General features: G+C 34.3%; 1 protein-coding gene across 1 annotated transcript; it reads right to left on the bottom strand.

The window, feature by feature from the left end:
- Positions 1-1288: 1288 nt before the first annotated feature.
- Positions 1289-17288, bottom strand: LOC139502589 (trimethylamine monooxygenase-like). The gene is made up of 6 exons (XM_071292117.1): positions 17109-17288; positions 13093-13343; positions 9525-9663; positions 8062-8198; positions 3661-3838; positions 1289-2740 (listed from the first exon to the last, which is right to left on the bottom strand). The coding sequence occupies exons 1-6, from the start codon at positions 17166-17168 to the stop codon at positions 2066-2068; spliced, it is 1440 nt and encodes a 479-aa protein (XP_071148218.1). The 5' UTR covers positions 17169-17288; the 3' UTR covers positions 1289-2065.
- Positions 17289-17728: the final 440 nt, after the last annotated feature.

The raw sequence follows: 17728 nt of genomic DNA, 5'->3' as shown, positions 1-17728 counted from the left end.
GCTCCTGACATTGGGAAGACATATACAGAACTAGGCGGGTTTAAACCTGTTAGCTGGCGCCAAACTCTTCCCTAAAACTCGTATAATGGTGAAACAGAACAACACATGAACAAACTGTTCCAAACATTAAACAAAAACAAATATAGTGACAGCAACAAACGGCAACCAATCGATTACAGATTCCTGACTTAGGACAGGCACAATTGTTTTTTGGGATGACCAGAATATTTTTTGATTTATATCAATAAACAACATAAAAAGGCGGGTTATCTCCCTTGCAACAAACGGGTATCTCAGTCATCCTAAGCTTGTTGTCTCTCAGAGCCAAACAAATAAATGACAGAAAACCAATCTAATGTTGACCTCAGGATATATCATTCGTCACAACTCGTCTGATTCCGTACCTCATCTAACGGATAGAAGGAGAGTAGCGGAGTCACCCGATGATTGCCGATTGCAGGATATATCATTCGTCACAACTCGGCCGATTCCGTACCTCATCTAACGGATAGAAGGAGAGTAGCGGAGTCACCCGAGGATTGCCGATTGCAGGATATATCATTCGTCACAACTCGTCTGATTCCGTACCTTATCTAACGGATAGATGGAGAGTAGCGGAGTCACCCGAGGATTGCCGATTGCAGGATATCTCATTCGTCACAACTCGTCTGATTCCGTACCTCATCTAACGGATAGATGGAGAGTAGCGGAGTCACCCGAGGATTGCCGATTGCAGGATATCTCATTCGTCACAACTCGTCTGATTCCGTACCTCATCTAACGGATAGATGGAGAGTAGCGAAGTCACCCGAGGATTGCCGATTGCAGGATATATCATTCGTCACAACTCGGCCGATTCCGTACCTCATCTAACGGATAGATGGAGAGTAGCGGAGTCACCCGAGGATTGCCGATTGCAGGATATATCATTCGTCACAACTCGGCCGATTCCGTACCTCATCTAACGGATAGAAGGAGAGTAGCGGAGTCACCCGAGGATTGCCGATTGCAGGATATATCATTCGTCACAACTCGGCCGATTCCGTACCTCATCTAACGGATAGAAGGAGAGTAGCGGAGTCACCCGAGGATTGCCGATTGCAGGATATATCATTCGTCACAACTCGTCTGATTCCGTTCCTCATCTAACGGATAGAAGGAGAGTAGCGGAGTCACCCGAGGATTGCCGATTGCAGGATATCTCTTTTATTTGTCTGTTGGGATGATCTCATTTAAAACCATAAAAATATAATATTCTTTTATTCATATCATTAAACAAGTATAAAAAAAAAACCAAAAAACATTTATTTTTTTTACAAATTACAGGATGCACTGAATTTAATAAAAAAAAACACTTTATCACAAATGCTTCAATAATGAATGCATTAAACAAAATCTTTCTGTGCTGTACACAAAAACTAGTGACTTTTTTCTCTTTAATGGAATTTCCAGCTGCGGTTCGTTTTTCATATGAATAATCTCTGAAAACAACTGTGTTTTAACAAACATTATTACTCCATTCTTAACTTGAATCCAGTCCCTCCCATCCCCCCCCCCCCCCCCCCCCCCCGCCCTAAAAAAAAACGTTTAAAAAACTTTTTAGCAACTTCAAATAACTATGAAATGCTAATTTCTTTGCAATGATGTAGATATTTGTAAATTAAAATACATATTACAGTAATTTATGATTATTTGACTTTTAACAGATGACGAAACATGTTTTAATGAAGCATCTTTGATTTATAACAATGGTGAATGGAAACTGAGATTCGAAAACATTTAAAAGGAATACGCTATTTACATGTTCACAAGTTTCAAAAGTTATCAGAATGACAAATGTTCTATCTATGATAGAATAGTTGAAGTTTTAAAACTTTTCACTTGGAATAATGGATGCGTTTCCAGAGTCTCACTTGTGAATCTTGTATCCCAAATAAATCGATGAATGATGAATGAACAAATATTGCGAAGTTCAAAAACATCGTTGTCAATTTTATATCAATGATGTTTACCGTAAAATAACTACGAAAACGACTTTGTCTATGCTAGCTAATATCAAACGAAATCATACAACCAGTCTATATGGTAGATGTTCTTCTTCTTGATGTTCGTCACGTTTGATTGCTTCAATTGTTTTCTTTCCATTCATTACGTAGTCGTACTTCCAATAATTGCAAAAGTCTTTTTCTCTGTGGTTTTCTACAAAATTCCAATAGATTTGCAGCATTTCTGACAATGGTTCGAACTTTCCCATGTCAGCAAGATGGCTGTCATAATTCCATTGAAGTGTATCCATATAATGCCACATTGGTCCGGTCATATTGTTTTCACTTCTCCATTTTACTTCGCGCGCAATGTCTTCGGCCATTTCCGCTTTAGATGGGAGATTTGCAGTGCCATCTATGACAGATCTTGCAAATCTTGCTTGGTTAAACGAGATTGGATATGTTGCCACGTTTCTCAGCAATGTTATCACAAACAGTGAGTTGTAATCCAAATGTAGCACATGTTTATACAGCGGTGTCACGTGCTCATTTTGAATACTGATTATATCTTCTGACAAAAACGGAAATTGGTATTTGTAACCCGTGCACATTACTATTGCATCAAGGTGAACCTCTTTACCATTTTCTAAAACTATTGATGATTCTTTAATTTCACGGATGCCAAAATTTTTCTCTATGACATTTCCATTTTCATAAACTGTTTTGATTGGTTCATCTATGTGAGTTAAATAAACCTATAAAAATAATAATGAGTATTTTAAGAAGATTAAGAAACACATGTATATATACATACTGTTCGCAGTTGTCGATTAAATTTTCTATTTCACTATGTGGGTTAAACGATGAGCCTCGTCTTCTACAAATGTAGCTTTCTCTGTTAAACGCTGAGCCTTCAAGTTGTCTTCTACAAATGTAGCTTTCTCTGTCCTTTTTTGATTAACCTCGACTATCCCTTCTTTTATATCCGCCTCCATATGCAATTTGAGTACCGATAATATTCATTCATGAATTTTGACAATATTTCTCTATTTTGTATGTTTGTTTAAGCTCTATTCTTTGAATTTTTTTCCATGTGTGTCTATCCTTTATATTTCTATGGTTTGCTGCCTATTTTTGTTGTTCTGAAGTTGATTTGCTTATTTTATTTATATTTATTTTCTCTAATCTTATTTTTTCCCCATTTATTCTCTATTTTGTAACTGTTAACCCCATTTCATCTTTGTTAGCCAAGGGTAACGATCCACTACCCTCCTCTTCACTCTTGAACCTCCTCCCCCCCCCCCCCCCCCCCCCCACACACACACTCACTCTTAGCCTGATATTAAGCCAATATGTGTAATACCAATGTTAGCCATCTATCGGTTGATTTAAGTCAAGACAACACGAATACATTATTCTTGACCAATGGCAACACTTGAACTCTCTTTGAACAGAGTAGAGGTAAAAACATTTTCTACATTTACACGTGATCATGTTATAGGCGCTTTTTGATTGGATTCAGTCAGATACGACTGCAACCAATGAAATCTTTACAATGTGGATCCGAAATTCTCTCTTAATCCGCCAAGGGTGGAGAAGAGGGGAGCTGATCGTAATCCTTTGCTAGCGAAGATGACCCCATTCAGACCCTTCATTAGTTTGTCAATATCTTTACCTTGTCTGCAAAATCTGAAAGCTGTCTAGCCACATCTTTTCCAGAGTAGGAGGAACCAACAACAGCAACATTTTGCCCTTTGAACTCTTCGGCTTGTCGATAGTCTCTACTATGGAGTAGTCTCCCTTGGAACGCATCGATTCCAGGAAAGGGCGGGACATTAGGAAATACACAGTTCCTGTAAATGTACATTTCAAAAATGATGAAACACGTGCATAAGAATCGTAACCAATACGACCACAATGATTAACTTTTGGTACGTTTCTTTAAAATTATACTCTCACATTTCTATTACTATTTAGAATTAAATTAAAAAAAATTTAAAAGTTTTAATCTTGTTTTCTAAACAGTTCGACTTTTTTCTTTTTTTTTCAGTGATAATATACTATATTGCATTATTATATGATTAAATATATATTCGTCGCTTTCAAAATAATTTCACTTTCGATTTAGTTTATTTTTAATGAAATGTGAGATGGAAAACTCTTTGAAACGTGCCGAGTCGTTTCTGAAATTTTCATACATGTGATACGTGCATCAAACTCCGAAACAGCGGTGACGTTGCTTTGCCATTCGGCAATCCTCGGGTGAATCCGATACTCTCCTTCTAGATAGATGAAGGTACGGAATCGGCCGAGTTGTGACGAATGGTTGCTTTGCTAAACTTCAAGTCAATGTAGCGTAGCAAAGACGAACCGCTGTTTCGGAGTTTGTATGTACACAAGCTACTCGACCGTCTTAGTATTCATTCTTGATATTGATAAAGAATAAATATCTTATATTTTTGTTGTTCAAAAATTGGACAAAATACGACATTTTATCAAATTTTATCGCATGCAAACAGTTGAAACATCATATGCCACCGACCCTTACTTATTCTAAAGGTTCTTTATTTATTACATTTTCATGTAAAAGCAGTGGCGGATCCAGGGGGGGGGGGGGGGGGGGGGGGGGGGGGGTCCGGGGGTGCGCACCCCCCCCCTTTATTTTTGCCGATCAATGCATTTGTATCGGGACATATGTTTTGCACCCCCCCTGCACCCCCCTTTGCCCTGGGTTAGCACCCCCCCTTTCGAAAATTCCTGCATCCGCCCCTGAAAAGGTTTAGGTAAAATCTGTTTTTCAAGAAAAAAAGATTGCGCATCCCCTCAAAATGTTAGGTGATTTGTAGACTCAATACCCCGGGTACATTCGGTAATTTGATAGATAAGTGTGATGATCGGAAATATGTTGCTGAAAATATACAGGATTCGAGAAATGATACGATATCATTATTTTCAATATTTCCGGACGAGAAGGGGAAGCACACATAATGTTTCCAGTTTAAGATTAGGTTGGATTTTCAAGGTCACTTTGAATTAAGAAAAATGCGCTGATGTAATAAAGAAAAGTATAATTGAAACTGATCTGTAAAAGGGGATTCATGCCCTTGTTAGCACTTATAGTTCAATGATCTTACATAATAAAAGTAAGGAAAGGAAGGACGATTACCGATCTTAAAAGTATAATATCCGACATATTGGATTTTACCGGAAGTGGTGCACTTTTCAGATTGCCTGCCGAGTTTTACTCTAAAATCTTTTCTAGCAATGATAGCGCATAAAATGATTTTATACCATTACCAAAATGTGGAAGGTTGTCTTTTTAAGTATAAGGAAAGATAGAAGTTTTGTAATAACTATTGAAGATGATGACATAAAATATTCAAAAGCAAGTCATTGCGAACAATTAAACTTATTTTGTAAGACAATATATCACATGCATGAACTTTCCATTAGATTACAATTATCATATAGATATAAATCGCTGACATGTTAAACTTCATTTTTGAGCGTAATTTTAGATTTAGACAGTTGAAAAATTCTCAATTGATATGCAAATAATGTACAGGAGCCTTCGTTTAGTAGAGTTTTATATTCTCATTGGTTTCAGTGCATTCTAATTTAGAACTAGATGGTATAAAAGAACAACTTCCAAGCAAGGACCAACATAACAATCACGGTGAAGTTCGTGGCGTCTACGGCCCGGATTCCAAAGTTGATTATTAAAGACAGAAAATGAATTTTAAATGTCAATGTTTTAATATCCGACAATATAATATTTTAGTTAAAAAATATACCACCTTACCAATCCTTGTGTGATTTTATCTATATAGCCTTGTCAGTTTTCTTTTCCTATACTTACATTTTTATATCATTTTTTCATGTATAAAGATGAGTTTTTTTCTCAGTCCTTCATATATATAGTATAACCATATATTTGACTCTGTAACCTTTTCCGTGAACCTTTAATGTATACTCTAGATGCGTTGTTTTAACAGTGCATCGTTCCCATCATGCATTGCATTCGAGGATATTTTCTACTACATCGACCTTGACACAAATAAAGGGAATAGAAAATAAATAAACATTATATTCGATTCAAAATGGACTTCTTGTGAAACCTTGGAATTCGCCATTTCAAAATCTGATGCATTATGGGTATTTTATAAGATTGGGAATGTTAACCTACGGTATTCAAAATGATGGACTAATTTTAACTGTGCAAGGCCAAAAGATTAATCATAACCAAAAATTGTTCGTGTGCTTTAAATGGTTTTTGTTAATTCTTCTTAATCAGCAGAAACGGAAAATTGGGGACATGATTGGGTAAAAAACATCAACAGAATAAAAAGAGCTATGTTTATATAAATTAATCTGAATGGTTATCGGATGTCCTCAATGATCTTCAATTTTTTTTAACTTTGTGCTTTATGCCTTATTTGGGCTTTTAATTATTTTTTTTCGAGCGTCGCTATGAGTAATTGTAGACGAAACGTGCATCTTGCGAACAAAATTATAAGCTTGATATCTTTAATAATGAATTGAAACAAACATTCATTTCATTTATTGATCTTCCTTTCTTTAGGGTTCTTTTCCCCATCCTGTCTCAGCATAGAGCCTTTAATAAATGGATCAGTAGATGCACATGTATTTGCCCAATGCAAACTTCAAATTTCTGAACGACAATGAATCGATAAAGTATACTAAAACTCAAAGAAAAGTATCTATGTCTCTGTAACTACATCAAAAGTTTGGAAGATGACGTTTATAAAATTAATTTTGAGGATATTAGTTGTCGAAAATTATTTCAATTTAAGCCAGAAACCGAGGTCATATCAAGATTGTTCAATTTTTAAATTCAATGGCGTTTTTGTGTAAAAATTACCCAAGATTCATCAGTTTTGTAAAATGGCGAATTTCATGATTATGATCCTACAACGTATGCGCTTGGAATTTTTTATATCAAGTATCAGTAATCATCAAAATTACAATGATAAATAATTCAACAAATATTCATCAATGCTAAATGATAAGTAATCCAATGAATTGATGTCAGGTGTAAAAATGATGCTGTAAACCAATATAAAAAATACGAGTACAGTGAAACCTGATTAAACCGAACCCTGAATAAACCTGAAACCTGTCTCATCCAAACTTGTTCTGAAGACCAATCATATCACATTTTATGCATTGTGAACCTGATGAAACCGAATACCTGCCAAAACCGAACGAAATCTCAAGTCCCGAAAGGGTTCGGTTTAGTCAGGTTTCACTGTACATATATTTTAGACAACTATTAAGTGCATTTAGTTCAAGGAATTTTGGCCCGGGTCTGGTTAATACAGTTCTTGTTAAAACAAATATTCGATTTACTAAATATCAACAGGAAACGTGAGTCCCAACTTCTGCTATTTTTAGACCAGGTGTAATTCCTTGCAGTTGTAAATAATTCAGGACTTTCAAGTATACAAAATGCCCGTTTAAACGATTGTATGAATGGGAACGGAATTCCATGAGTATATCAATTGATGAAGAGTTATTGAACTGGGGAGGATACAAAGATGACAACTGGAAGACCTAAAACAAGGGGAAATATAGCTCTTGTTTCGCATAATACACGGGAAATATTAAAAGGGTCGATTATATGACTTAAAATGCTTTCCAAAGAATAAAACAATTGCGAAAGAAAAGAAGCAGTTAACTCCAACTGGCTACAAGACTGTAAGTTAACAATGTCAATGATCATTACCTAAAACTAAAAAGTGCTGGAATTTATTTTTTTGTGATTATTCTTTAGAGACTCCTGAATTGATATGAACAATGATAAAAGGTCTTTCGTCTTTTTCATGACAATATATCGAACTCAAGCTCACGACGTCTTCTGAAACTTAACAATAGGTGCTTCTAAATTACAAACACTACAGACAGTGACTTTTCCGATACAACGGACACAATCCCATGTTAAACGAAAAATGAATATAATGATACACTTAAATCTTTACAACCAATCAAAACGTGACACATTTGTAAAATTGACACAACACAAACTATGACCGCACTTTGCCGATTTGAAACATACCCATTACAAATTATAACTGCGTCAAACTCTTCTGTGGATGATTTAGTGGGATCGCTGACGTCACAATACGTCACTTCCCATTTCGTTTTGGCATCGCCCGGGCTCCTTGGAACAGCATTAGTTACAATTGTATTAAACTAAAACAAAATGTATTATTAGAACATGCATTTATGGATGAACAGTGTTTTATGTGACCACAACACTGCTTTAATTCAATTTCAGTTCAATATATTTTTTTGAAAGAGCTCAATTACATAAAACCGATAAACTTTTAAAAACAAATCTCAATTGTATATAACATATGTTTACGGTATTTACGCACATTTAAGTGACCCATTCAGGGGATACATTTTGTGCATAAAAACATAAACAAGTAATAACCATTGCCCAGCACTTAACCTGATCAGTTAAACTCTTGCACGCCGCATCAAATTCGTGTTACAGAAAATGTGGTATATATATCAACTTAAGAATGGAAAGTTTACAATAAGGAAATTCGAATAAAAGCGTTTAAATTTATAGATTTCTTATTCGGTAACCAATCAGCATTGATGTCTACGGCTGTAGCAAGATGAGGCAACGGTATGGATTGTACAAATGCAAAAATCTCGTTCATCGTTTCGGATTATATATCAATTCATAGTAAAACAATCACTGAGGGCGCAACACCGAGTGCGTCTACAGGGTGAGCAAAAGCTTGTATGATCGGTGTTTTCGAAAGATAAAATCTGAGGGTGCAACACCCAATACGTCGACAGGGTGAACGGAAGCGAGTATGATCGATAATTGGAAAGCTATAAGAGGTATGTATTACGTTGTATATATGTACGCTCTCTTTATTAGGGAGCTACAATTTGATTTTTATGGGGGGCTAGGATGAAAAATTTTGTCCTACATTTTTCACTCTTTTCGGTCCTGCCTTTTTTTTCTTAGTTTATACTGACTTATTTTACACAAATTGTCATCCTGCCTTTTTTTTTTGTTGTTGCAAAGTTTCTCATCTTGCCTTTTTTTTTACTCAAAACTCCTGTCCTGCCTTTTTTCAAATTTCATCCTAGCCCCCCCCCCCCCTTTTCCCCACCTTAAAATCAAATGGTAGCTCCCTGAACTATATATTATCCAATTTTAAGAAGAATCGTATGCCAAGATAGTTGGTTTAATGGACAAACATTAAAAGTGGTAAAAGGCAAAAAGACAAAACAAAAGTATAAAAACGTTATCCCAAAAACCCCTTCAACAGTGTAGATTGAAATATTGCACTTCAACATTATACATGAATAGCTGTTACTATTATTATTGCTAGTATTATTTTTTGTTTGGTATTTGCTGTTTTAGTTGTTGTTGTTGCTGTTTTAGTTGTACTCGAAATTTAAGAAATTTTCTTTGTTGGTGTTGGTGTTGTACTCGAAAAAAAAAAATTGTGCTAAGACATTCCGAATGTTTGTTCGAATTCATCTCATTACCTTTATGTATTTTTCAAGGTCACAATAATCTACATATCTCTGCAGGTACTCGTATATGTCGCTCTGCTTAGGAAAGGTTGGTAAATTGTCGTCATGCTCAAATCCAGGAAATGACATCAACTCTCTTGGTAAATTTGTTCTAAAAAGATAAATTAAAATAAATGCAATCATGCAAATAATGGCTATTCTTTCTTATTTCAAAATGTAATTTATGAGGTTCGTATAAATTAAATGTTGAATGTGTTCAAGGGACACAGATGATGCACCCGCTTGCCTATCATATAAAGTTATAAAGGATGATATAAATTTACTGAAGAAAGGTAAAAGTGGCGCTACCAAGGTTTGTACTTGATCTGAGTTTTGATTTTTTTTTTCAATTTGTAAAAAACAATAATACTGAACTCGGAGGGAAATTCAAAACGGAACATCCATAATCCAATGTGGCATTAAGGGGCATAACTCGAGAACGAGTAAAATGACGCCACAAAAATTTAAACTTGATCTTTGTTTTGTGGTAATAAGCATTGTGTATGTATAAGTTTCATACATTTGGTTCAGACAAACTAAAGTTTTAAAATATAGAGAACAGAAACCAACTTTGGGACGTTCGGACGGACAAGGGAAAATAAAATCAATATTTGTTAGGACTATATAAATAAAACGAACTCTATTGTATATTCAAAAAGAATGAAAGCCATTAATTGTGACAAAATCAAACGGTTAGACTTTATCAACCAACGGAACGAATGGATTACAATTGTCACATTCCGGACTTTACCGGAATTTCCCGAAGAAACTTGATTTTATAGCTGTCAAAACCTCCCACTTGTATGTAAGTTGCTTGTTGGTACGGTTTAGCAAACAATACGTTCTATTATCTTTTTAAAGAAGAAATATACCGTTTTAATTGATTTAGTATGTATTGCTAAAGTCCAGTGGAACTATTTCATTCATATTCTGGACAATAAAATTGAGAATGGAAATGAGGAATATGCCAAAGAGACAACAATCCGACCATAGAAAAAAACACAACAGCAGAAGGTCACCAACAGGTCTTCAATGTAGCGAGAAATTCCCGCACCCGGAGGCGTCCTTCATCTGGCCCCTAAACAAATATATTATACTAAGAATTCCAACAGGTTCTGTCAAGTCGGTTCACCTGTATGGAGGAACGGAAATCTAAATTGCCACTTAAAAAGAGGGCATGTTGGTAGAGATAGAAATAAATCCACGCAACAGGCCAACTGCCGGACAAGATATTTTTGAACACTATGTAACATGCTTATGCAGGAAAAGATTAGCAAAAAACGCAGCTTTGCTCGAGACGAGAAGAAATCCATGTTGAAGTTTAAATACTGTCCTACAAGGAGGTTATATTGGAGGAAGGTCATAGTTCGACTCATAAGTGACCTAAGTGTATGATATTGTGTAATTTGCTGACAAGAGGGTCGTTTGTTCATTTAAGTTCAAAACCATTATCAAACAATAAAACATCAACAATAAAATACTTAAGCTTTTAAAAATTATAAAGATCTTAAAAATTCGATATTGTATATTTCGAAACCTACAATGATAGAGGTTTAATATTGTATTTGTTTAAATCACCAAAAAATCTATGTATTGAGAAAAGATTTATACCAGGATTTGTCTGTGTTTGAATATTCAGAATATATTTTTAATTTTCTTCAATTAATCAATAAAAAAAACTCAGTTGGTCATTAAAAATACATAATACACCTCTGATTCAATCTTCCTCTGATTCAAGGGAAGATAATCCAGTGCAAAAACTGACTTAAACTTCAAGATTTTGTGCAATGTAAAAATGTGTACTTTTACAAGATCCGTTTATTATCACTGAACTAGTATATATATTCGTGTAGGGGCCAGCTGAAGTACGCCTCCGGATACGGGAATTTCTCGCTGCATTGAAGACCTATTGTTGACCTTCTGCTGTTGTCTGTTCTATGGTCGGGTTGGTGTCTCTTTGGCACATTCCCCATTTCCATTCTTAATTTTTTTAACGGATAAATAACTTAATCATTTTCAATCCCTTTAAAAGAACAAATATGTATTGCTTTTTGTATAAACAGCTATATCCAATTTTTTAAAAAGAAAATGACAGTTTTAATCTCATATGTAGTATGGTATGTAGTATAATTATGGTTTGGATCTGTGCCTAGAGTACTTATGTATTATAATTTAATTTATCAGATTTGCATTGTAAAATATATCACTCTCGGCGTATCTATTTACAAAATGTTATGACCCATAAAGAACTTAAGATTAATAGTATGAAGTGTATAAGTACTGAATAACAACCAAGATGGATGGGGTTTACAGAATAGACACTGAGAGCAAAACGTGCAGAAGGAAGGGTCCAAAAAACCATGGGGAACAGTAGGCCCGAAAAACTGAGAGAACAAAAAGAGAGAGAGAGTAATGGGGTGATAAAATATAAAAAAAAATTTAGAAAGAAATGGTTAAAAAAAAATAAAGAATAAATAATTGAAGGGTCCCCCATTCAGACCCTCTTATTTGTACCTGATTTAAAAATTACAATGGACTTACAAAACTTTTGAGTGACGTACGGTAACCTGTTACAGTCAAAATATCTTTTGTCGTCCTTTTAGGGTTCTTTTACTAGACCATCATACATTAAGTTTTATATCATAGTATTAATACTCCATTTTAACATTCAAAATCATATTTAAGTGAAACCTGGTAAAAAGACAAATAATTTTAGGAAATCTTTGCAATTGCGAAAAAAGGGGGGGAAATAATTCACTAGGCTGTTCTACATGCTGGACATGTGTCAAACTTTTGAACTTAGATTCTTTTGATAACAAACAATAGGTTGTCTTGCCAAACTAAACATAAATATATGGTAAAAAGAAACAAACAAACATTGACAAACGATTGGCAAATTGTGTTATGTCAATTGGAAGAAGGGCATTTTAGGGACTGAGTTTTTATTTTTCTTAATTTTTGTTAGTTCAAAAATATATACTGTAATAATACATGTATTTCTATTATTAACGAACATTTGAATATTTCAAATTATGGTCCATAGATCAGAATAATGTGTAATAAAATTGACATTGCCGAAAATAATAAAACAAATGAGGGACGAAAGAGAGTCATAGCTTTAAAATAAACTGACAAAGCCATGGCTAAAAATATAAAGACAAACAGATCAATAATAGTACAGAAGACACAACATAGAAAACTAAAGACTAAGCAACACGAACCCCCACCAAAAACTTGGGGTGATCTCAGGTGCTCCGGAAGGGTAAGCAGATCCTGCTCCACATGTGGCACCCGTCGTGTTGCTTATGTTATTACAAATCCGTTAAATAGTCTAATTCGGTAGGTCACAATCGTGAAAATGGAAAGGGTATTGGACTTAAGGTTTGAAGCAATGATGATCTGTTTTAATACAGCCTGTGTCAACTCTTCGTTTTCGGCAAGGGTATTTTTTAATCAGTTTGAGTCTGAAATATACAACAGCAAAATGTACAAGGTTATCGAATGCCTAGACAAGGAACCAGCTTGAATAAATGTCTGTTACCTTAGTCCGCAGTATATTGCTGATGAAGGCGGGTACCCAAACTCATCACGTGTTTTGTTGCTGGTGAACGACCAGTGTCCACCAAAAGAAGCACTTCTCTCAAAGGCAACTGGTTTAATGTTACCAAACGGCGAGGTCAAATTTTTCAATGCAGAAATTCCAGATACGCCAGTTCCGATGACCGCCACTTTTTTCTCCGGTGCGTCTGCAGTTCTTGAAAAACTTGCTGTTGTAGCATATCTTAATGATTTCTGAATTAAAAATGATTTCAAGTAATTGTACTTTTGAATTATTAATAAGACGAATAACAATAATCTTTCAACAGCGATACGTCATTACATATATATTTCTTTAAATACTGAACAATATTTTCATATAATAATAGATAACCCTTAGAGAAAGACCATTTAACTTCAAGGGGAGGGGGGATTAAGGAAAAAAGTCTTGACTGTGACCCCCTCCCCCCTTTTCTAAGTTAAATAAGTGCTGGGCGCTCCCTTAAATGGAACAAGACTCCTTTTTGTCTTTTGGTCGGGGTTTCGTCTCTATATAGATATAGGAAGATGTGGTGTGAGTGCCAATGAGACAACTCTGCATCCAAATAACAATTTAAAAAATGTAAACAATTATAGGTCAATGTACGGTCTTCAACATGGAGCCTTGGCTAACACCGAACAATAAGTTAAAAAGGGCCCCAAAATTACTATAGTACATTCCCCATTTCCATTCTCAATTCTGTTATACGCTATTGTAATATATTAAGAAAAATTTCTGAAAACTCCGACACTACAATTTCGTTGTAACTACATCTTTTCTATTTTTTTCAAATAAATTGTTTGTTTTTTTGTTATTATACATAAACTTTCAACTATATTCTAAATTGTATTGTTTATAAATTGTAGAAAAGTGCTTTTTAGGTTATCTTCGCAAGTCAATGGTTACGATCAACTCAACTCCGGCGGAGATAAGGGGAGTGGGTCGTAGGCCTTGGCTAGGCGAAGATGTTTTTAGCTTTTTAAACAGTTTCATGTATTTGTCAAGGTGACGTTTAAAATGCCTTCAAAAATGACACAGAGAACACAAACATATTGCATGCAATTGGGTCTTTAAAAAGGATTTGTAAAGATTTAACAGATTCCTGGTGTTCAAAACATCTTATTTTATTTCTTTAATCATTTTTGTTTGAGCATTTGACATATGAAAAGACTTCGTTTGTATAAATACACAGGGTTATCTGACTCATATCACATTCAGACAGTTGCATAGATGAGGGCCTAGACTGAAAAGGGGGTCATAATTTCTGTATTCTTTCAACATCCATGTCATCTTTCCTTTCTCGATTTTAATGTTCATACATTTGTAGCCCATTATCCTCTATTCAATACATTTTACCACTCCATTTTTCTTCTGTTTACTTTTTGTTCCCTTTCTCTCTTTTCTACCCCCCCCCCCCCCCTCCTTTCCACAAACCAAACAAAACCCATTATTCTCAGTCTGTTCAGTAAATCCCAACTTGATCCTCATAGATACGAACTTTAATGTTAAGTTTTTGAAAACGGTCACTGTACCAAATCTCTATAGAAATAAATTTATATAGGTTACTGTTACAGTTCAAAATATGTGTCGATTAAATTGATAAATGGATATGTGTTTTGGATAGCGTTAAACAAATATAGCACGCAAGAAGACGTATTTTTGACTGCTTTTACCCACGTGACATCTACACTTTTAACCACCTAAATTCTCACATCTCAATATCATGACCTCTTCCTCACCTCGCGTTGTCAAATGGTCAGTGCATGTGAACTCAAAGCTCTGCTACAATCTGCTAGACTCATATAATCGATAATCATATAAACAGTATTTATATACACATATATACGTGATTACACATGTCAATATAATAAAAAAAAATACTTACTTACTTACTTACTTACTTATATATTAAATTTTTAATTAAGTCAATGCTTGTGTTGGAATATGTTCAAAAATAAAACGAGTACCCATGGACTGTATTTAAATAATATTATTATATATGTCCCTTTTTAGATTAATTGTATAGTTTATTCCTCAGTACTCTTATGAATATTTTCGAATCATTGCAAAATATTACATATATATTACTACTAAATAGAAATAATTTATGACACCGATGGATTTATTTTTCATTTACCATAAAGTTTTAAAATCAATCGTCATTACAAGATGTGGACACGTTTATACATACACATAAACATGTTAACCTTATAAACAGTTTTCCATTATTAAGACGAAGAATTGGTTTTTCTTTGTAAAACCAACTTTCCAGTGACAAATATTTCATGCATACATGTATCAATTCTTTACTTTGCTTAATCATTCTAAATTGCTGTTTATTTTCAATAACTTTAATGGGATTAAGTTATTGTTACCTCGTCTGCAAATAGTGTCCAATATCTATGTGAGACAAAAAAAACATTCAGAAGAACAAATCAATAAAATGTCGCTGCAATTTCTACGGGAATTGATATGTTGGTTTCGTACTAGTATATATTACTAGACAAGTTTGACTGAGGGTGTAGAGCTACCAATCATAGTATTACGGAATGAGTTTTCTCATCTATATATTATAATTGGCCGTTTCAGAATCTAAAGGACTATGGGTAATTTCATTGTTTGTACCCCAAAATGAAAATACCGTCACGTCATTGGTTGAATTTCCATTGTTTAGGACGTTTATAATCAATCTCGACGTTTTGGTGTACACTTTTGAAAATATTACCCAGAATGCATTAGATTCTGAAACGGCGAATTGCTTTTGAACTTTGGTGGATAGCTGCCACATTAATTTGACAATCTCCTTATTTTTAAGTATGGTCAAAAACACATGCACTTGTCTCAAACTTTCTTTTGTACCTATATGTACCTTTATGTAACATATAAAGGAATGAAAGTATACGCAATTTTAAGACTGAAAGAACTGTTTCTATGTATTGGCATTAGATATTTCTCAGGAGTGTCAATGCCATAAGTGTTTAATACTAGTCACAATCAGTAATGGGTAACAAGAGAACGGTGAAAGTGACACCACCCAAGTTCAAAATAATCTGCATCTGTGTATAGTGGCAATACGCATTGTGCATAAGTTTCATTCCATTTGGTTGAGGCAAAGTGAAGTAAGGAAACGGCAAATTATCCATTTTTGTTTTATCTATAAAGGAATATAACTCGATCAAGGTGAAAATACATGACGCCAAACAAATTTGAACTTCATCTGTGTTCAGAGGCGGATTTAGGGGGGGGGGGGGGGGGCGGGGAGCAGGGGCATGTCCCCCTTATGTTCTATGTTTAGTAACAGTGGTCATGTTTGTTCATGAATCAAATCTTTAGATACAATTTGAACAGCTACAATCACAAAAAAATATGGGAAAAGTTTTGTAACATTTGACTTAAAAAAAGTTTTGTTTTAAAAGTTTTCGACGACGAATGACATACAACGACGAAAGGCGCCTAATGATAGCAATATATACAAGGTTTTCTTTATTGGTCATATCAAATAGAAACACACCATCAGAAATTATTTGGAAGAAGTTATAATTTCCAGACACAAGTCAATTGTAAAGATTAATTTAATTTCACTGTAAAATTCAACCTTTCGGAAATAACGTTCAGGAAATGACCAAATAGGAGGAAAAAGGAAGAACAAAATGTACATTTGACATATTGATTTTACATGTTAAAACGTATGATTTTGTTTTGTGTGCAGATGTTTTATTCATCATATTTCCAAGTTCATTATGAAAAAAAATATTTAGGAAACACCAAACTGAAATTCAATGTACAACACTAAACATATATGTTAATAAAGAACAGAAAATACATTTTAAATAACAAAAGAATAGAAATTACAATTTTAATAACAGAAAAAAAAACAAATAATCAATAAACTAATTTGCAAGTGGTGATACATTTATTATATTAACGATGTATTTATTACGAATTTATTAAATATATAAAAAGAAAAATGCAATACTCACAACAACTGACTGTAAGGGCTTAATACACAAAATTCTCCCGGTCATAATTATAGAAGCCATTTCTCTACGCAGCGTGTTTCGCTAATAGCCTGCTAAAAATGAAATATATTAGCACCACCGGATTAAGGCGAAATGTTCACCACGCACAGGCAGCGTGATTTTCTGAAGAATATAAAAAAGGGGAGGAGTATAACTTCAAATGTTCATCCTAGTTAATTAATATAGGGGTCAAATAAGAGATCTCTAACTTAGACTAGCTTAGACTTGAGGTCATGCTATTTTTGTTAAAATGTAATATGATTTATCGATCCAACTGAATGACCTCAATCTGTTTGTTGTCCAGAAGCTAGGCCACTTAGACGAACATACATTTGCACCTAGACATAACACTGACTAGCATTGATTTACTATTTCCCATGCTCAAGAATTGTTAACGATTAGCTCGTAAAAAGGAGTGTAAAATGTACATTGTGTACATATATCATTTGTACTATTATCACTACCATTATTAAATTAATGAAAAGGTTATCATCATACTAATTCATAGATTTTATACTGTTTTATAGAATGTTGTTATACCATATAGTATGCTTATATAAATGGTTAACTTTAAAATTGTG

Source organism: Mytilus edulis, chromosome 14, assembly GCF_963676685.1.
Source record: "Mytilus edulis chromosome 14, xbMytEdul2.2, whole genome shotgun sequence".
Taxonomy (NCBI): domain Eukaryota; kingdom Metazoa; phylum Mollusca; class Bivalvia; order Mytilida; family Mytilidae; genus Mytilus; species Mytilus edulis.
This window is presented reverse-complemented; position numbering and strand designations above follow the sequence as displayed.